General features: G+C 45.2%; 1 protein-coding gene and 2 long non-coding RNA genes across 8 annotated transcripts in view; 1 reads left to right on the forward strand and 2 right to left on the reverse strand.

Annotated features, from left to right (window-relative positions):
- The window catches only part of ISL1 (ISL LIM homeobox 1), a 60,688-nt gene extending 51,580 nt beyond the window's left edge, over positions 1-9,108 (reverse strand). The window contains exons 1-5 of one of the 2 annotated variants that reach the window (XM_059878787.1): positions 8,545-9,108; positions 7,520-7,709; positions 4,576-4,835; positions 2,490-2,776; positions 1,106-1,273 (exon numbers count right to left, since the gene is read on the reverse strand). In XM_059878787.1, the coding sequence (XP_059734770.1) occupies positions 1,106-1,273; positions 2,490-2,776; positions 4,576-4,835; positions 7,520-7,709; positions 8,545-8,572 (933 nt within the window). In that variant the 5' untranslated portion in view covers positions 8,573-9,108. 2 annotated transcript variants of the gene reach the window in all.
- LOC132343225 (uncharacterized) overlaps positions 7,813-21,228 on the forward strand; it is a 268,200-nt gene continuing 254,784 nt past the window's right edge. For 2 of the 3 annotated variants that reach the window (XR_009491950.1, XR_009491951.1), the window contains exon 1: positions 16,678-17,131. This is a non-coding gene — a long non-coding RNA (uncharacterized lncRNA). Of the gene's footprint in view, positions 8,528-16,677; positions 17,132-21,228 lie in introns of those variants that run through there. The other variant, XR_009491952.1, reaches the window with a different exon arrangement.
- On the reverse strand, positions 12,756-15,653 carry LOC132343224 (uncharacterized). 3 transcript variants are annotated; one of them, XR_009491948.1, is made up of 3 exons: positions 15,525-15,653; positions 13,660-13,841; positions 12,756-13,044 (listed from the first exon to the last, which is right to left on the reverse strand). It is a non-coding gene; the product is annotated as an uncharacterized lncRNA (long non-coding RNA). The 3 variants fall into 3 exon arrangements; XR_009491949.1 differs by lacking the exon at positions 15,525-15,653 and adding an exon at positions 15,262-15,419 and having other exon boundaries at positions 12,756-13,005; XR_009491947.1 differs by lacking the exon at positions 15,525-15,653 and adding an exon at positions 15,262-15,394.

Genomic DNA, 21,228 nt, shown 5'->3' on the forward strand with positions numbered 1-21,228 from the left:
CTTTAGACTGGCCCATTTGCAAACAGACACCTGGGCCAAGCCCTTTTTAATGCACTGCCTGTGGTCCATAACCCAACTGTGGCCACAAAGAAAGAAAATGCCCTCCAGGTAAATGTGAGGGTAAAATACTAACCTCAAATCAAGCTTTATTTTCAAAGAAGGGAACAAGTTTTTATGATGGATCATGTTTTATAGAACAAGATTCTATAGGGCTGTTTATTATTTAAGGAAAAAAAAGCCTTATGAACATATGTCATAACACAAGGACATACACTTAATAATCTTAGTTATCTTTACCCTTAAGCCTTTTGTAGATGAAAGGTGAGTTGATTTTCTCTTCTCTGGATGTGTAAAACATTAATGCTAAGAGAGGCTTTTATATTCTTATCCGATTGATAGAACTCTGATTCCATTTGCTATACATGCCGCACAGAATATGACTGTGTATGCTATTTGAACTTATACCCTAAAAAAATGTTTAAGCAGTCCAACATTTTAGATTAAGATACAGTCCCAGAAAGGGATATAGTTACAAAAAGCATCAGTCACATCTCTGAATAACTGAACTCTTTATTGATAGGTTTGAAAATTGCAATATGGGTGCCCGCTAACCACTGATAATAAAATTGATTATGTATAACAACACTGATTATTATTATAATCACCTTGATTTAGGGCCTTAACAAGATCATTCTCTAGGAGCTGAGGAAGGAGTATATTTACTAGCTGCTGATCAAAATGCCAAGATGATCTCTAATGTCCCTTTTGACTCTACAAGTTGGAGATGTATGATGCTGCAACCCAGTACACCCCTTCCCACATTGTGTCTAGTGAGTTAGGTACCTTGAAGCTAATCTCTAAGAGCAGGCCTGACTGATAGAAAATTCAACGTAAATGGTCACATTACGAAGTCTCATAGAATAGACTCACAAGAGGCCTGTTTTCCTTGCATTCCTTCCTTCCACCAGGCCTCCCTAGGCTCTCCCCAACCCTGGGGCTAGAGTGGCCCCCTCCATACTCCCAGAATCTTTAATTGTGTGACAGTTTGATCAAAATCTCCTTTCTTTGGAGATTCAGCCTCCCCAACCTGGGAGCTGACACTTACCAGTTGCTGAAAAGCCGGCTGATCGATGTCACTCTGCAAGGCGAAGTCACTGAGTACTTTCCAAGGCGGCTGGTAACTTTGCACCTCCACTGGGTTTGCCTGTAAGCCACCGTCATGTCTCTCCGGACTGGCAGCCACCATGGGAGTTCCTGTCATCCCTTGGATATTCTGTGAATAGGCACCCCCCAAACCCAACATGTTAATGAGCAAACTCCCTCCCTCCATTGTCTGTGCAGGCTAAACAAATATACCCTGGTATTATCTTATCTATATAGTTGCCTTTATTGACTCAGTTAATCTGCTGCACCTATGGATATTAGCCAGGGTTCAGTTTTGTTTTATTATGTTTTGTTTTTCTGCTTCTGTGGGCTGAGCTATTAGCTATGCTTGAACCTTAGGAAGTGAAATTCTGTCTGAACTTTCTTCTTTCCCCTTATATTCAGTAGTCATCTCAGTTTCCCCTGTCTGCCTTCCCAAGCCACAGCATCTCAGCAGAAAACTGGAGCAGGAAGGGCCTCCCTTCAGCCTCTAGACATGGTGGTTTTCTGGGCAGTTTCGGTGAATCAGACTTTTGGTTAGATTTTCTCCAGGCAATTCTCTGGGAGCCAACCCCCACTTCCAAGCATTTAGGTCTGGCAGCTATTGTGCTGTTATGCACTAACCAACTTCGAAAGTGCCCTGGCCCAGGCTTGGCTGGTCTGCCACATTTAATGACAGCAGGTTTTATGGCATTTAAAAACAGGGCCTAAGCAGTAAAAAGGAAAAGCCAAAAAAAAAAAAAAAAAAAAAACTCTTTAACTTAACCAGGAGGCCTGCCTGGTGGGTGCTGTCCTGGCCCAGGGATGCCAGGGGCCTGACATCTCTAGAGACCTGGGCTTGACCTGGAGCAGAGGGTGTCCTATTTTCATGGGTCACCTTGGGGACTTTCCTGGCCTGGGGGCTCTGCAGCAGGCCTCCCACCAAGGGGCACCCAGAGTGACCCTGGATTAAATAGGAAAGCAAGGATTCCTCCCTTCCTCCCCTCGGGTGTCTGAGGAACTGACAACCACAACTTTGGCAAACCAGCTCAAGGCCTCTCTGCTCACGGTGGGGGCGACTGCCCCTCTAGATCTGGGATGGGGCAAGGGGGTGAAATTGAAGGGCGGGAGAGCCCACCCATGTGGGCTGGGGGCGGGTGGGCCTCCAACCAGCAAGAGGGGCCTCCGGGAGCATCTGGGGCCCTGGCGGGTAGGCCGGGGCCAGTGGCCTCTCCCCGGGGTGCGGGTGGGAGTGAGGGGCCGCCAGGGCCAGCTCCTGCTCGGGAGCCGGAGGGAGAGAGCCAACCCATCTGGGCAGACAGCACGCAGGCCTCCTCAAGCCCCCTGCCAGGCCCAGGCCCACTCACAGTTTTATCATTGGGCTGCTGTTGCTGGAGCTGCTTCATCATGATGCTCCGCTTCTTATCCTTGCACCGCTTGTTCTGAAACCAGACCCGGATCACACGGGGACTGAGGCCGGTCATCTCCACCAGTTGCTCCTTCATGAGCGCATCGGGCCGGGGGTTAGCGGCATAGCAGGTCCGCAAGGTGTGCAGCTGCTTCTCGTTCAGCACAGTCCGCACGCGGGTGGTCTTCTCGGGCTGCTTGTGGACATGGGGCCGCAGGGCTGGCTGCCGGGCGGAGATGGGCTCGGCTGCGGGGCAAGGGACACAGTGAGCGCGGGCCGGCCGCCCGCCTGCCCGCGCTGATCCCGGGAAAATGGGACAATGGCCAGCGCTTTGCGACCTCGACAGACAAAGCAGAGGCGGCAGAGGTAGGGGTGCGGGACGCAAAAGGAGAATGAAATCTCGCTCTCTAATCTTAAGAGGTCAATGCTAAGTAGTCTGGACCCAAGAAAGCGGCCTCCGCCCCTGCTCGAGTCAACACGGCGGGGTTAGCAAAGGGGCGCATCTCTCAGGTTCTGTCTCCCGGTTCACAGCAAGGGTGGCATCGTTCTTCCTAGTTTCTCCTCCCTTCTCGCCTTTCCTAGGATCCAGATCGGGGCCCAGATTCCCCTCCCCCCGTCACAGGCCTTGCAAGGGAAGGAAAGGCAGAACACCCAGTGACACCGAGAGACACTACCCCCGTGGGATGTCTGCAACTAAGGCGGAGAAGAATTCTGCCGGAGAGCGTTGAACTTCAGTCCCCGGAGGACAGTTATGTCAAGAGGATAAAGAAATTCGGTATTTCGGCTGTCTCTCCAGCTTCTGATCCTTCGTACTCTACCTGGATCTACTAAATCTACCTGGATGGTTCCCGATGCTATCTGCTCCCCAAAAAAGGAAAACCGATACTCTTTAGAGCTGCCCGGCCTCTAGAGAAAAGACAGTTGGGGTATGCTCCTGACCCCCTCCCAATACTCTACGTGTTCCACAGCAGAGCCCAGGTTGCACTAACAGAAGTTGCCACCACTGGCTTGGCTTCCCCGCAAGCTAAGTCACAACCCCTCCCATCCCTCTGACAGAATTCTTAAGAGAATTCTGCCAGAAAAGCAGAGGGGGAAGAGCTGTAGATTTTTCACCACCAGGGTTCCCGGCGGATTATACACAGGACAGTTCCATTCAAGACCGGAAAGCAGGTTTGGAAACTTTGTCGGCCTTCCTACCTGTGGCCCCCACTCCGGGCCAACCCTGTTCTATTTCTACTCTCCTTCCTGGGCCAAGGGCCCTCAGATCTGTATGTTACAAATCTTGCATTTTTCCAGGACCCCCGGGGTCAGGTCAACACCTATGAGGTCAACTCGGTGTCACAGCAACAGGCCCGAAGATGAAATTCTCACCAAATCAAGTAGAATGAACAGTTTAAAGAGGCAGGCTCCCTTTAAAAGGCAATTACTGCAGATTAGCTTGTTGACAGTTTTAAATGACGGCTCTGTGCGAAGGTTTGCAATTATTAAAACTGTATCTTTTTAGGTCCCCTGTCTCACAAAGGGATGAAGATACACTTCAAAAATATTTTGGGACCCACGCGGCAGCCGCGGGGCAGTTGGCAAGGAAAAAAGGAATTGAGGGGCTAACTTAAGCTTCCTTCATTGGGTTAAAGGAGGAAGCTCCAGGGGCCCAGAGCTCCACCCCTTTAATTAGGAAGCGGCAGAGAATACCTGGAGGGAAGCTGAAGCCCGTTTTCAGAAAGCCACGGTTTGGAGGCCAAGGTGAACTGGAAGTACTGTTTGGGCGTGTGTATACATGCGTGCACAAGTGGTGTACATTCGCGGGCACCCACACATAGACACACAGACGTGTAGTGTAGGTGTGCCAGGCGAGTCAAGGGAGACACTGAGTGCATTGAAGCTGGCCGCAAAAAGAGGGAAGCACTGTGCAAACCGCACCTAGAACCCTCCGTGTAACTGGCAGCTGCAGCGGCTGCCGCGTGGGTCCCAAGATTGCGGCACGGCGCTGGCTTCGCCTGGCACCGGCATCCCCGAGGAGGGCCTCCCTCAGCTCCCAGGAGTACCTGCCATTTGCAGCGGCCGCGCCGGGTGCAAGGGGCTGAGCGGATCGCCGGCGCCCAGGCTGGCCCTCTCCACCACGTCGTGGTCGGCGCGGCAGAAGAGCCCGTCCTCCCGCAGCGCGAACTCATCCCCGGGGATAAGCTGGCGGCTGCAGGCCACGCAGCGGAAACACTCGATGTGGTACACCTTGGAGCGCGCGCGCATCACGAAATCGTTTTTGCTGAAGCCGATGCTGCACTTGGCGCATTTGATCCCGTACAACCTGCGCGGGAGTGGGATGGGGGGCGGGCCGGGAAGGAAGGGAAGCAAAGAGAGGGAGTCACTTAAGGCGGGCGCTGCCCCGGGTCTAGGGTCGCTGGCGACCTCGGCCATAACTCCCTGAGACACTGAAATCAGCATTAGCAGGCAAGCTGGGAATGGGAGGATGGAAACGATTAGATTTCTTTCTTTTCCCGCTCTGTTTCCCTTGCCTATGAACCTCTGTGTCTCGGTCTGTACCTCTTAGTTGAGAACGCCCAGTCCAAACTAGAGAGAAATGTTTGATGTGCTGGAAGCCTGGGCGGCTGCTCCAGCGACCAGTACCCGGGTGGCTCTTGCTCCTCTTGGCAGGAAGGAATCCCGGGGTGAATCCGGGAGCCACTGGTCCCACATTTTCCTATCCCCCAATTTCTGCTGCTAGAAACATCTCTAAAACTGCAACCTGCATCCTCCTTTCAAAAGAAAATGAGGTTGGGCAATGAGATTGTCACCCCACAAAACATACACAAATGCACAGGCATTAGAACAAAATGAAACCTCTGAGGGTTTCCAGAGTCCTTTCTGGATCAGGAGCCCATTGCTGTTTCCCCAGCTAAAGATTTTTTCCTCAGGCAACAATGTTACCAGAAAGTTTCCTCTCTGTTCTTCCTCTCATTAATTTTTTTAAATCTGCTTGGGTTCCTTCCATCTTTATCCAGTCGCTGAAACATCTACCTCTATTTCTGTCTGTCTGAGAACTCTGACCTGCCAGAAAAATGAAAAGACTCACTTGTAAAGTCTTCCTTGCAGCTCACCTTTCCTTACCAACAGACAATCCTTGTAGGTTTCATCTAGAGGCCCTGCCCTGGCCCCCTCTCCACATAACCAGAGAGGGGGCATTCCTACAAACAGAATGGAGGAGAGGCAAAGACCCAGACAAAGAGGGGCAGTGGGGGGAACCTCGCTCCCCCAAGGGGAGAAAGGTTTTGGGAAATCTCAACAGTCTCTCTGTTCTCTTAAAACTACAGGATTTCAAAGGGATACACACAGTTGCACGCGGGCAAGCGTGCGCGCGCACACACACACACAGACACACAGTTGAAAGAGTGGAGAAGAAAAGGTAAAAGCAATTGGTTCCTTCCACAAGCATGTATGCAGAATTAGGCACATGCAGGTCTGAATACAGCTGAGCAAAACACGACCCCCACAGGAGCAATGGCCCCCTCTCCAGAATCTGGAGCTCATACACCAATCAAGTAAACAATTGAAAACGGCTCATTTGTCAGAGGTTAGAAGGTAGATTCAAAAGTTTTCCTTCCCTCCGCCTACTCCATGTGAGATCTGCCATTTCATAGGATGAGGATTTTACCTTGCCTGTGACCAAACAATTGGGAAAATCCCTCCCCCTTCCTCCAGCTCCCCACTTCCCCTCTTTGCTCTCATTCTCCTCTCCCACCACCGAAGTATTTATAAACTTCCCCCCCCTGCACTGTTCACCTTTATCTATTAAAATTATGCTCTCCACTTCATGGTTTGAAAATAAGAAAAAATACTGAACACCAAGTGAGTAGAAAAAAAAAAATCGTTAACTGCATACTTAAATCCTAACTAAACTTTAAGTTCTCAGCTCCATAAACTCTGTAACTTCCAAAGCTAATTACTTGTTAATAGCCACTGGACAATTTATTTTTAAAGATAATATTCTTTATTATTCAACGTAATAATGAAGGTGTTATCTCTCCTGTTTTGTTCTTAAAACAATAATATTTTCTTTGGAAATTCTACTTCCTTCCTTAGGCAGAAAATAAATTTTCTGACATATGTATACACAAGTCTGAGAAAATTTGAGATTGGCAATGCATGAAGTTTAGATGCAAAATAAATTGAAAGAAAAAAACTCAGGACGTTCCTTATGTGATTTTATTCTTGTCAGTATGGGCAATTCGCTCATTTTATCAGTTACCAGATTTTAATGTGAGAAAGGAAGCTGTTCAATTATCTAAATATACCGATTGTTCATAGACAGATGATGGGCAATTTGATCTGCTCTGTCTAGTTCATCAGCTCAGATAAGATAAGAAGACAGTCAGATGTCACCAAAGGGTTAATATTTAAAAAGATTAAATCTCCCAGTGGTTTTTACAGAGAATATTTGAGTTGGTTTTTAAATTTTCCAAGCAGGATCCCTTACCCAAAAAGTAAAGGGCAACACCTCTATTTGCTCTTGCAAAGTACACTTTTAAACATGCCTAGGTCAAACTTTTATTTTACCTATTGCATTGACGTCTTCAAAGAATCTGGAAGTTACTAATAAAATACTGAATTAAAATAAAAAGGAAAAACAATGTGTAACAGAATAAAATCCAACCTTTCAAAAAGTTTAGAAACCCCAACTTATTCATCCTGAATTTTTTAAGTTTGTTTTGGAAAGGGGAGGGTAACAGGAAAATAATTTCAGCATCACAAATTCGAAGAGCAATTAAACAAAGCTTCAGACCACGTTATTTATGAAAACCACTATTGAGTCTCATTTTTTTCCCCCTGAAAAGTGAAATGAACAGCATAGTTTAATTTACTACATTTACAGGGGTAACTTCTGCACGCTAGTACCCATTAAGGCATACTCTGGCAAAAGACAAAGCCACACAAAATAAATGGGGAGAGGAAGGGGACTCTCACAAAATTAAGTAAACGGTATAAATGGCGTACCTGATATAATCTCTTTTACAGTAGGTTTTCCCATCTCTAACAAAGCACGTACAGCTCTCGTCCAAATACTGATTACACTCCGCACATTTCAAACATGCCGCATGCCATTCCAAATCCGGAGAAACCCTCAGAATATACTGATCGTGAATTTGATTGCCGCAACCAACACACAGGGAAATCAGACGTTTTTCTGAAATGAAAATAAATACATGATTGACTAACCGTTTACTTCCTACAGAGATAAACACACTTTTAGTGTCGTTCTCTTATAGGGCGTACTCTGGGAGTTTTTTTTTTTTTTTTTTTTTTCTTTCTTTTTTTTTTTAAGAGTATTGCACTTTGGGATGGTAATTGAAGTGTGCCATCAAAACCTTGACTCATTTTTAAAAGGAGGTGGAATATATATAAAATGCAGATTTGAATAGTCTGCATTTGCAAGCCTAGCACGCAATCAAACCCGTTCATTTTGTATTTCTTTTCCCTCCCTCCTCCCTCTTTGCCATAATCATTGGGAAAGATTATGGATAAGTCAAGTCAAAGAAAAGGTTTTGACTAGAAGCGTTAAGTGAACGCAGGGATGTCTATATTTTCCATGAAGCACGCTCTTAAATAGCACATAGGACTGGATATTGTTAGCAAGAGCAGACATCAATACAGTTGTCACTCGTTCTCTTTTGCAAGTCTAATGCTAATTCACATCTCCGGGTATTGTACGTGCTGGCAGATCTTTGCAACAGAATAACCTTCTCGGAGAGCTCCAGAGTCCCAAGGAGAAAACCGCCGCTTAGCACCGGAAGGCTAAGGTTTTGGAGGACACTCGCAGGCGAATTCAAACACAAGGTACGATCAGTTTCCCGAAGATCGGAACCGACAGCAAGCATGCAGGCGTGGCGGCAACAAGAAAAAGCCACCTTCTCTCTCTCCAAGCAATGACTCCAACTCCGAAGAGCCCTTGGCACCCGTGCCTGAGAGACCCCCGCACAAGAACAGCACACCGAGCCCCACAAGGTAAAATCGCTTCTTACTTTTTGGTGGATCTCCCATGTCTCCCATATCTGTAACAGGGAGTAATGTCCACAGTGAAATGGTGGTTGTACAGTTGGTGAACAGCCCACAGAGAGGATGCTGGAGCTGTGGCTAAGTGGGAAACAGTGGCCCCTGGGGTTGCCAAGGCTGAGAGAGCCCGCTGCCCGGCTGCGCCGCGCCCTCGCTGATCGGGGAGTCCAATTTAAGCCGGCGGAGTTGGCGGAGCGGAGGCGCTGCGGCGGCGCGGACTCGGCGCGGCTCGGGCACCTCTCTTCCTTATCTCTTACTCAAACTTCTCTGCTCCAACTCAGCTCCATCGCCATTGGTCTGACGCAGCGCGCGGGGACGTCAGGCGAGCGCCGCGCCCATTGGCTGCGGGGCGCGCGGCGCAGCTGTTCTGATTATCATATTTCAGCCTCGCTGCCGCGGTGCGCCACTGACCGCTCTGCAAGCCCGCGGGAGAGGATTAGGGCTCCCGAGGCGACTCGCTCGGGGCTCAGACCGCTCTCCCCCGGTGCTCCGGCGGCCCTGGCTTTTGGCCTCCCTTCTCCTCCTTCCGCCCCGCCTTCCCCCTTGCTCCTAGCCGGCCGCGCCGCCAGCGCCCTCGCCTCCTGTCGCGCTGCTCCTCTGCCCTGCGCTCCTGGGGTCCCCGCAGTCCGGCTGGCCGCGTTGCGCGCGGGGCTCACTTTTCCGCCTCTGGTGGCGAGGCTGGTGGGTAGGTGTTCTAGATGACGAGGACCCTTCCGGACTTTAGGAAAAGGGCGACTTGGAACAGGCCGTTTGTCTCGGTTTGGTCTCGCGCTTTGGCACACAGCTCCGGGCCCGGCCGGGCTTGGTTGCCAGGGCGGGTGAGTTCCCGAATTTTCTGCGCGTGGCGCGCTGGGAGCTGCCTAGGGGAAGACGCTGGTTCTGGGATGAATGGACCCAGAGGAATTGTTCGCTGCTGCTACCCCAGTACCCCGTAAACCCCTTACCTCAGATCTCCAGAAACGCGGGGTGGGGGTAAAGGGGCGCTTCTTACCTAAGCGGAGAATCAGGTTGGAAGTGCACAGGTATAACCAAGTTGACTCCGCGGACTTCTCTCTCTTTCGGACCCGCGGGGTCTGCTTTGCAGTTTAACTCTAGAACTAACCCGAAGCCTAAGTGCAAAGTGGTCTTCCAGTAGTTTAAAGTTTGTAAAGCTATTACGCCTATCCGATTCCTCTCTCTGCCGGTCTCCTGCCTTTTGTTTTTAAGCAACTGTGCACAGTTAGCTGGTGGTGTGTAGATCATTGTAAGGACAAGTCTCCACGTCTCTAGAGATTTTAAAAATGCGTCAATCTAAGGGCCTGAGTAGGGAGGGGTCTAACACAGAAGAACAGCGAAATACCTATTTCATTTCACCGGCTGTGTTTACCTTATCATTTTATCTCGAGCAACAACCTGGAGAGAGAAGAATGGTGACTTCAACTCGCCGGTAACCCTCTTGAATAATTTCTTACATGTTCCATCATATCTTACTGTCTCTCCAAAACAAAGTCACAGGGAGGCCACGAAGAATACCCCCCCCCACCCCCGCGTCCGCATCTCCAAAAGCTTCTAAACATTGATTCCTTATCTAGTGTGACTGCCAGTTTTATCTGAAAAGCTCCGCAAATGCACGCAGTAGTAGGTTTAATTTCGGTGTCTCATTGCCTTGAGAAAACCCGGTGTGTTAGGAAACTCCTTTCTTTGTATCATTCGTCAGATCTAGCCTTCGATAAGAGGTGTGAGCCCTCCGCCGGCCTGAGTGGCTCGGTTTACAGCAGTATGCTTCTCCAGAGCGCAGAGAGAAGCAAAGACGGTGAATTTCCTCGTGATATGGCTGGGGCTTTACCAAGAACATGCTTTTGTTTTCTCTCAAGGAAAATTTCTAACTGGATCTCATTCCTTCTATTTCTATTATAAGTTATATCGGTGTGGGTGTGTGAAATCGAAAGTTAGATGTTGATAGATTTAGCAGGTTGGGGGTGGGGGGCAGGATGTTACTGTTTTTGTTTTTTGCTCATAGTTTTCTAGTGTCTCCGGTATTAAATGCGTGGAGTCTTTTGTCAGGCTGCTTTGGTAAAACTGATGCTGATAATGACCACATGAAGCAAATCGTCCCAGTATATGGGCATGTTTCCTGTACAGATAACCAAGTTGACACTAGTTTAGTTTTGTTTTGTTTTCAAAAGGTACTATATCCCCAGAAAGTAAATAGAGAATTTTAACCAATCATATTCCATCATGTCACCTTTATAACATGGAATTAAACAACGGAAGCTGCCAGAAGCCTGATGACTTATATTTGAGATCCAGAAAGCACCCTCACTATCCATCCTTCTTCAACCCCACACACACACACACACACACACACACACACACACACTAAACACACTAAAGAATTAGTGCTGATGATAGCAAGTCCAAAAAGAAAACCTGGTATGTGGCTTGGAGGAAAAGCGTTAGTAACTGGCAATTTCATCATAATGAAGACAACGAGTGTTTCTCTTTCTTCAGCCCATACTGTTACTGTAAATAAGTAGTATTTTCTTAAGTTCTTAAGCTGTTAGAGGTAAAAAGATCATGCAGAAGATACCCTCTGGCAAAGGGAGTAATCTGAAGAAACCCAGTAGTTCCATTGCTCCACGATGGATGTACTCCGGAGGTCTGTGTGTTGCTAAGACATTTTGCGCTAAAATCGAAGTTAGGATAGCAGGCATTATTGTTGCCCTTCACCTTGAGATTCAAATTTGGTCACAGACTATTCCCCTGTTTCTTTAAGTGATTTCTATACACATTAATGCATCAAACATGTCTGTAAAAAAAATTGTAATGTTTTTATAGAATACATCAAACTGGGATTAGCAATATTTTCCCCCAGTATTTGATCACAGGAGCGACCTCTTGTGTTCAAAGGGGGGATGAGACCCTCTTGTCAAAAATGGACTCAATTTTGACCTTTGATAGTCTGTTAGGTCAAAAAAATCTACCCTTAAAAATAGTTTTGTGAATCCCCTCTGTAAGCTCCTCTACTGATGAGAAAGAAAAGAAAAATATGAGTACTTAGTTACCATTACCTCCAGGCCACCCCAAATATACTTGGTGTCCTTGAATATAAAAACAATGCTGAGATTTATTAAGTTCTATGTAAGCCTGTGGCATCTGCCCACATGGGCTTATTGGGCTTTTCCACCTAAAATTCCTAGTGGGCTTTATGCCTGTCTTTTGTGTGTTGTTGCTTTCTGTCCTTTGATTAAACTTTAAACATTCTGTATCAAAAATGCCAAATACAGATTCCTATACAAATATCATGTTCTCAAGATACATTTCAAATATTTAAATAGGTTTTAACTGCAATTGTCAAGTAGCATTACATATTTAGGATTTATTTCCCAACAACTTCTGGCAGATATAAGTGGATTTTTAATTTTGTTGTTAAAAAGTTTTTTTTTGGGGGGGGGGAATTATGTACAGTAAGGGAGAAAGCTTTTCCTCACCAACTAACCAAAATTAGGAAGGAAAGGCAACTTTGATCAGCTTTCCCTGAACTTATTCCCAGGGAGGTGATGTTTAGCTCACACCAAGATCAAGTTTGTGAATAACAATTGGAATGCCAATTTCCCACAAATAAGGTGTTCTGACAGAAAAAATATAACTGAAGGACTTGTATTTTCTGATATCCACAAATATGTAATTTTGGGGGTCAAAATGAAACATGGATGTATTTTATTCACCTCAGAAAATGTGGAATGGAATACATATATATTTATCCCACTCACACTTTTTGTTTTTACTTTTCCTGTGTAGTCTATCATGTAGAATACAGCTATACAAACCATAAGTATCTTAAATCACATCCAAGTGTCAGATAAATTATATGTGTATAAAGGGAGTCATGATTAACTATTTATTTTCCAACCAGAAGGCAGTGGATGTGGATATTTAGAGCTACTTTGCCTCTCTTCCAATTTCTGGTGGTGGCTTAATGATGAATCAAGAGAATCTGCACTCTAATTTCACAGAAAAATGAAAGCGAAGTTCTGTTTGTACCATTGGATAGGAAACGATTGTCTCTTCTTTCCCCTCTCCTTTTACTCCCCACCCCCATAATGCTAAGCAATAATAATAATAAAGGTAGTTGTTAACAACAACAAAACTTTAGTCTTGATTCTTACTATATTGCCAAAGACTCCTGCTGTGATTGTGGTTTTGTTGAGTGTCAGTTGCTTTATTAACCAGTTAAAACAATCTGGGTGAATTAGCACGAATTTTCTTTCGCGCGCAGAGCTTCTCAGCCTGAGTTCAGGTAGTTGTGTCTGTCACCAGCAGTCCTGCTCTTCTTTACTGGCAGACGGCAGCCCGGGAGGCCGCGTTCCTGTGCGGTCTGCTGCTCGGTTCCCAGCCAAGATAGAATTCCACGCTCCCGGCAGCGGCGAAGCCACAAACCTCAGATCAGTCTTGAGAATGCGAGGTTCCGCATCTCATTACCGATAGGACTTCGACCAAGCGAAGACAGAAATTTGCACCCTCCTTTTAAAATTGTGCTTTTGGAAGTATTTACTATAATTTCACAAAAGCGCCGGCCATGTCAGGTGAAACCCTTTCCTTTAAAAAGTTTTTTGTTCTTTTTTGAAACCCTATGTGACTAGGAACAGTTTTTAACAGGACCAGAGTTATGCCTGGAGCCCAGGTTGGAGCCTATGAGTGCAAAGGGCTAAGAGGTTCTGACCCCAGGATGCGTTGAACCCTACCTCTGGCAAAACCTTTGTTAAATGTACCGGATTATCATGGGGGCGGGGGGGGGGGGGTAATTGGAGTCCTGAGGGCGAAAAAGCTTTATCCCCTAAGGTCCTGGGCGGTTCAGCTGAAAGCTACCAGAAATGCACGGAATCCAGCAAAGCACCCACGGACCCACCCGAGCTCTCGGGAAACCCGGAGCGAATTAACTCAAGTGTAGCTGATCAAATGACATTCTTTCTGAAAGAAGTGACACCATTTCCCCCACTACAATCCTGTCGAACCGGCAGGTCTGAATTTAGCGCCAAAGGATTGATTTCCAACTCGTACTGGAGGTTTACTGGGAAGGAGAGGGGGAGGGGAGGCGAAGGTACCTTGTTGGAGGTCAAGAGGAGGAGGAGGAGCAGCAGAAAATTACCAGCTCAGCGCGGGAGGGAGTTGGAGGCCAGGAAATCTACCCAGGAAGCCTCAAATAACCTTCTCTCAGGTCTCAGAATTCAGCGCTCAAAAAATCAGCCTCAAAATAAGGTGTCCTGGGCTGGAGTCCTCGGGTGGGCTGCGGAAGCGATGTCAAGAGTTATTGCTACTTTCTATGAATTAAACTGGTGGCTAAAGCGTGTCAGGGCCGTTTAATGTAGCTTGAGAGGAGCGTGGGTGGGGGCTGTCTTTAAGTGGAGAGGCAGTCATTGGTGGCATCTACCCGTAGATCGTGGGAGAAAATGTGGTTTCGGGACTGGAGAAAATTCTGCAAACCCCAGTGAATGGCTAGTCAGTTCGGAAGATATGATTTTAGGGAAAATCTTAAAGGTGGTTGTCTGATTCGATTCCGTGGAGGTGAATGGGAGGCTTTGCCCGCGGCGCGTGTGCCTTTAGAATTTTGTACGCCTCCCGATCCGTGCTGTTAAGCACTCTCATTAATTCTCCCCGACTTTAGGTTGAAAGGAGAATTTGCTTCGCTCCTCTACCTGCTAAATTCCAACTGAGAAAGGGGCTCAGGAGACGACCCCTTTTAGGAAGAAGGTCATTTGATCAACTCAACCGAGTTAATAACTGGTCTCCCGGAAGGGGTCAAGAACGCCTTCTCTTCCCACCGGCGCAGCGCGAGGCGCCGGGTCGACCACTCCTACCACAGGTAGCCTCTCACCGAGGCCCAGGAAATCCTGCCTGACTCTCCTTTGAAGAGCTTTGCGATCAAGTTTCTGGAATTTCCTAGAACCCCACTCGCCTACGTTCAAGCGCGTAGGTCGTACTAATTTAGCCTACCCGAAGTCCTAGGATAAGAGCAACGAGAAACAAAGAGACCACCCCCCTCCCCCACCAGCAACCTCCGTCCCTTGGCCTCCTCCCTTACGAATTTCCGATTTGCAAACCTCTGCTGAGAACCCCCAACCTCCGCCACCCTCAAGGTTCTGCGCTTAAGGGCATTTTTCAGTGTGTCTTGCCATTGTAAGGCGCGGAAAAATCAAACTGGAGCTACACTCCCGGCCCTAATTCCTATTAGACTTAAGGAAAAACAAAAAACAAAAACAAAAAATAACGTCCTGCAGACCTCTTTCGGTCCGATTGGCGAGTCTAGCCCCCAGAGGCCACTTCCTTACTGTGAATTTTTGCCACCCATCTTTGGGAGCAGAGCTCCCCTGATGGCCTGTCTCTGTCGCGCACTGGTGGGCCCAGGTAGGGGGACTCGAAAGGAAAGATGAATCAGATCTCCAGCTCGCGGTACCAGAGCTCTAAAAGGGCCCGAGTGTCTGTCTGCCACCTTGCGGGGGGTGCGGGGGGGTCCCTGCTGGGAGACCCTCTAACCCTCTAGACCAGGAGTGGAGCAGAAAGCGCAACTCCTGGCTGCAGACAGACGCAAAGACTAAACCCTTTCGGAAGGTAAAACTTTGTGTTAGGTTTTACGCCTTCTCTGTCCATACCCCAATCCCCAGGGTTCCCCCCCAAATGAATACTTGGAAATGAAAGAATCAAGGTACCACGTTAACTGCTTCAAACTCTTTGTCAGATCACCTCTTTATGCCATCTGCCAGAGGCTCAACTTGCTCTGGGCGCCTACATTCCGGAAAATTGTGAGGACGACGTTCCCTCTGCTTTTGCCTTGGTGGCAGCGTCCGGAAGTGATGGCATAGTTACTGATACAGAACGTCGGAGTAACTAGTTTAATTCTTACTATCACCTCTAAAATATAAGTAGCCCCAAGTATCAGTTGGCATTTTTTCCCTAGGTTTATTTTACTCACTTCGTGTGGCAAATGTTTGAATTGGAAAACAAGAGAGAAACCCCACAGCGTAGATTCACTTCTCTGTTCTCCTATCAGGCGGGAGACCCTCACAGGCTGATTAGTCATAGAGGCAGGCTTCTTTGTTGATTTAAGAGTTCATCAGGCGAGACGCAACAATTACCTTGTTGCCTTTACTTGATTCTCTATTGTTGACTTATATCTGGAATGCCTCCATTGTACAAAATTCGATCCAAAAATGAAAAAAAAAAAAAAAAAAAGGCAAAAAGGTAATGATGGCAATAGAGGTTTCTGTTAACTGACTTTTGTGTGTAGATGGTACATACCTCACAAATGTATGAAAAACATTACAAGTTATAAAGTTTTGTATATATTTGTGTATGTTATAATTATGTGCTAATGATAGCATTATTTAATATTGTAATTCCAGAAAGAAATGTTTGAAATGTCACTTCATACTACACTGTAATACTCTCCTTCCAAGAAAATAATTAGCAAGCTTCAAAATGATATTCAGGGCGCTTTGTAATAAGAACAAAATCTGAAACTTCATGGACCAAAATCCCATCAAACATAATGGTTCCTAACTAGGTTGCTACAGGTCAATTCTATAAGGAGATAACCTTCTGTTTTGCACAATTGCATTTTATTTCAGTTGTGCATTTAAAATATGTATTCTACATATGCTATTCTGAAATTTCCAGTCACATCATATCAGCAAGAAATAAGTCCTAGATAATGCCTAAGGATGACTATGATTAACTTTTGTGGTTTGACAGTATTGTGCTCTTCTTTATTTAAATGTAAATATTAATATATTAATATTACTAGATAGCTTCATCACCCCATGATTTACAAGATATTCATATAAAGTGAAAGAGTGAATATTACGTTCTATAATGCCACTTAGAGTCTACTATCAAAAGATAGTAACAATAAGAAGATTCACTTGTGTATATGTAGCTATCCACTATGCTCTCAGAGTGTTCAGTTTAGTTACAAAAACATTGAACTATTGTATCACGTGTGCTCTCACTTGAGTGTAGTTAATGTTTTGCCAGTTTTAAGAATCCTCCCTTCACTCTCCAGATATATGTAATAGCCTAGGAAGATCACTGCATCAAATGTAATGCAAAATGGGATATTGCAATACTACCTATAACTAGCATCCTGCTGACTTTCACTTGTATATCAGGACTTGAAGTATGCTATGTCTCACTTTAGAGTGTGGTACAATGTGCTATTTTGTCTTCTTTGCTCAGTGTGAAAATTTATTATTCGCTCTCCTTTTTATGAGCTGCATGAACAACTGGTGATAGTGACGACAAGCATTGGGTATAGTTTCACTGGCTTTGGAATCTCCTATGCTATATGGAAGAATAGAAATCTTATCTTTTTAGATCTTAATGGTGTGTTTCTTCCAATCCTGAGACAGTAATTTAGCTGAGCCAAATGTCACGTGATGTGCCTCTTTGTGATCCTGTACCCAAGTCATTGCAGATCTGCTGATGTAACTTTGGATATGCTGTGCTAGGGCAATATAGTCTTTTGAATGATGCCAGTAGTGAGGAAGAAACATGAATGCAGCTCTCAAAGTGGAAGAAAAGGTAAGTGGATGGAAAATCACTCCTTTGAATACGGTGGTGGAGAAAGAATTGAGTGTACATAACTTTATCTGCCATCAAAAGAGAGGCTGAAAATAGATATTAGACTAAGATGAGTAAAGTATTCAGTTTTGAGAAGGGTAAGAGAAAGCTTAGTGAGGAAAAGAAAAAAGTAGAGTAAATGTCAAGAGGAACAAAGCAACAGGTCTTGGTGACCCAGTTCATCCAGCACCCAGATCTTTACTAGCAGTAGATGGAGGTTGAGAAAGAAGATGGGAAAAATAGACTTTATAGTTACTGTAATCTGGCATTTAAACTTTAAAACTCTTTTTTTAGGGGGGAGGTTTTTGTAGACTATTTGACAATAATTTTAAAAAGTTTCACTGTACCTTTAAGTATCTTAAATTGGTTGGCCAAAAGTTTGTTAGGGTTTTTGGAACAGAAAAGCCTGAGTCAATTTTTTTTCCCAAACCAATACTAGAATGCTCACCAAAAATAAACCCATTGTTGGTAAACTGAATCAGCATAGAAAAGACAAACTAAAGTTACTAAAATACCATAGAAGGGATTCCTACAATTTTTCTTGTAACTGGTTTCATTAACAACAAGATTCAGGACTCAAAAAAAAAAAAGAAAGAACTAGAACTGAGAAGGAATTTTCAAAAATGTCTTTGGGGTTTTCCAGAGTTTTGGTCAGTTGTTGCCCTTTCTACAGGTTGGATTATAGCAGAAAATGTAATTCACATATTTGGAACTGCTCATTTAAACCATAATAAAAACTGAAAGATGTGAAAAAACTGCTCTCTGCTCAAATTCATGCCAGGGAACTTGAAGGGCTGCCAGAAAATCGCTGCTCTGTTAGCATTTCTGACCTGGCTTCACAGTCTCCCAGACGTCGTTCTTTTGATGTGAGAAGAATGTAAGCCAAAACCACAAGGAAGCATTCTTTGCACCCCTGCCCTTGGGAAGAGTTGGGGTGTCCAAAATGTTGGGAAGGTTAGATCCAGTTGTCCTCAAAGAATCTATTTTGGAGGTCATGAGGTCAGAGTGTCTGCCCATGTGCACAAACCAGCAAGCCCATAAAAGCCGGATAGGAGGCAGCAGTGCCCCATAAAAGGTCATACCCAGCCAGAGCCCAACAACATTTGAAAAGCGTCTGCTACAGAGAAGAAATATGAGACTGACAGCATTGACTTCGGCCACTGCAGCAGCAGTGAAGAGAGATGGATGGGGATTAATCATGGTAAAATACTGAGCAGAAGAGACAGCAAATTCTGCCAATTATGACTACTTCTCCACTCACGTGTTTCACTAAGTATACTCTTCAAAGTACAAGCTGATTGGCCAAGGTCAGGTTGATCTTTGCTAGGCCCAAAGTAGCTACTGAGAGTATCCTCATGGCAGAAGACACTTAAAGATTTTTAATGTTAAAAAAAAGAGGAAAATTATTTGTGGTTCAATAATAGAAATACTCCTGATAACAATTAGTTATCAACACTGCATTCTTTCTCAGCACCAATACCATTTATTTTGGTGTAACACTGATTTATAAAGGTTACTGGTTGTTATTGGCCTGTGGATCTTCAGGACTTTTCAGGTATATCTCTTATGTTACTAGATTTAGCATTTTGCCTCATTTCATAATCTCTCCTCATCAAGACATTCTTTGTATAAGTAAAAACTTTAGATAGGTAACTGAATAGTGACTCTCGACAAGGCTACCAAGAATGACATAGCACCACATCCCTCCCCCAGTATATATCAAGGGACATAATATAAGTTTCTTCCAGCCCAGCGTTTCTCATGATGTACTCTGCATATAAGTTAAATAAACAGGGTGACAATATACAGCCTTGACGAGCTCCTTTTCCTATTTGGAACCAGCCTGTTGTTCCATGTCCAGTTCTAACTGTTGCTTCCTGACCTGCATACAAATTTCTCAAGAGGCAGATCAGGTGGTCTGGTATTCCCATCTCTTTCAGAATTTTCCACAGTTTATTGTGATGCACACAGTCAAAGGCTTTGGCATAGTCAATAAAGCAGAAATAGATGCTTTTCTGGAACTCTCTTGCTTTTTCCATGATCCAGCAGATGTTGGCAATTTGATCTCTGGTTCCTCTGCCTTTTCTAAAACCAGCTTGAACATCAGGAAGTTCACGGTTCACGTATTGCTGAAGCCTGGCTTGGAGAATTTTGAGCATTACTTTACTAGCGTGTGAGATGAGTGCAATTGTGCATAGTTTGAGCATTCTTTGGCATTGCCTTTCTTTGGGATTGGAAGGAAAACTGACCTTTTCCAGTCCTGTGGCCACTGCTGAGTTTTCCAAATTTGCTGGCATATTGAGTGCAGCACTTTCACAGCATCATCTTTCAGGATTTGAAATAGCTCCACTGGCATTCCATCACCTCCACTAGTTTTGTTCATAGTGATGCTTTCTAAGGCCCACTTGACTTCACATTCCAGGATGTCTGGCTCTAGGTGAGTGATCACATCATTGTGATGATGATGCTGTTAAAGTGTTGCACTCAATATGCCAGCAAATGTGGAAAGCTCATCAGTGGCCACAGGACTGGAAAAGATCAGTTTCCTTCCAATCCCAAAGAAAGGCAATGCCAAAGAATGCTCAAACTACTGCACAATTGCATTCATCTCACATGCTAGTAAAGTGCTCAAAATTCTCCAAGCCAGGCTTCAGCAATACATGAACTATGAACTTCCAGATGTTCAAGCTGGTTTTAGAAAAGGCAGAGGAACCAGAGATCAAATTGCCAACATTCACTGGATCATTGAAAAAGCAAGAGAGTTCAAGGAAAACATCTATTTCTACTTTATTGACTATGCCAAAGCCTTTGACTGTGTGGATTACAATAAACTGTGAAAAATTCTGAAAGAGATGGGAATACCAGACCATCTGACCTGCCTCTTGAGAAACCTATATGCAGGTCAGGAAGCTATAGTTAGAACTGGACATAGAACAATAGACTGGTTCCAAATAGGAAAAGGAGTGCATCAAGGCTGTATATTGTCATGCTGCTTATTTAACTTATATGCAGAGTATATCATGAAAAACGCTGGGTTGGAGGAAGCACAAGCTGGAATCATGATTACTGGGAGAAATATCAAAACCTCAGATATGCAGATGACATCACCCTTATGGCAGAAAGTGAAGAAGAACTAGATAGCCTCTTGATGGAAGTGAAAGAGGAGAGTGAAAAATTTGGGTTAAAGCTCAACATTCACAAAGCAAAGGTCATGGCATCCGGTCCCATCACTTCATGGCAAATAGATGGGGAAACAGTAGAAACAGTGGCTGACTTAATTTTGGGGGGGCTCCAAAATCACTGCAGATGGTGACTACAGTCTGAAATTAAAAGACACTTACTCCTTGGAAGGAAAGTTAGGACCAACCTAGACAACATATTAAAAAGCAGAAACATTATGTTATCAACAAAGGTTCATCTAGTCAAGGGTATGGTTTTTCTTGTAGTCATGTATGGTTGTGAGAGTTGGACTATAAAGAAAGCTGAGAGCAGAAGAATTGATTCTTTTGAACTGTGGTGTTGGAGAAGACTCTTGGGAGTCCCTTGGACTGCAAGAAGATCCAACCAATCCATCCTAAAGGAAACCAGTCCTGGGTGTTCATTGGAAGGACTGATGTTGAAGCTGAAACTCCAATAATTTGGACACCTGATGCAAAGAGCTGAATAGACCCTTATGCTGGGAAAGATTGAGGGCAGGAGAAGAAGGGGACAACAGAGGATGAGATGGTTGGATGGCATCACTGACTCAATGGACATGAGTTTAGGGAAACTGGGAGTTGGTGATGGACAGGGAGCCCTGGCGTGCTGTGGTTCTTGGGGTCGCAAAGAGTTGGACACAACTGAGTGACTGAACTGAACTGAACTCTGCATAAAAGTTAAATAAGCAGGGTGACAATATACAGCCTTAACGTACTCCTTTCCCGATTTGGAACCAATCTGTTGTTCCATGTCCAGTTCTAACTGTTGTGTTTCTTGACCTGCATACAGATTTCTCAGGAGGCAGGTCAGGTGGTGTGGCATTTCCATGTCTTTAAGAATTTTCCAGTTTGTTGTGATCC

The sequence above is a fragment of the Bos taurus genome, chromosome 20, assembly GCF_002263795.3.
Source record: "Bos taurus isolate L1 Dominette 01449 registration number 42190680 breed Hereford chromosome 20, ARS-UCD2.0, whole genome shotgun sequence".
Classification (NCBI taxonomy): Eukaryota; Metazoa; Chordata; class Mammalia; order Artiodactyla; family Bovidae; genus Bos; species Bos taurus.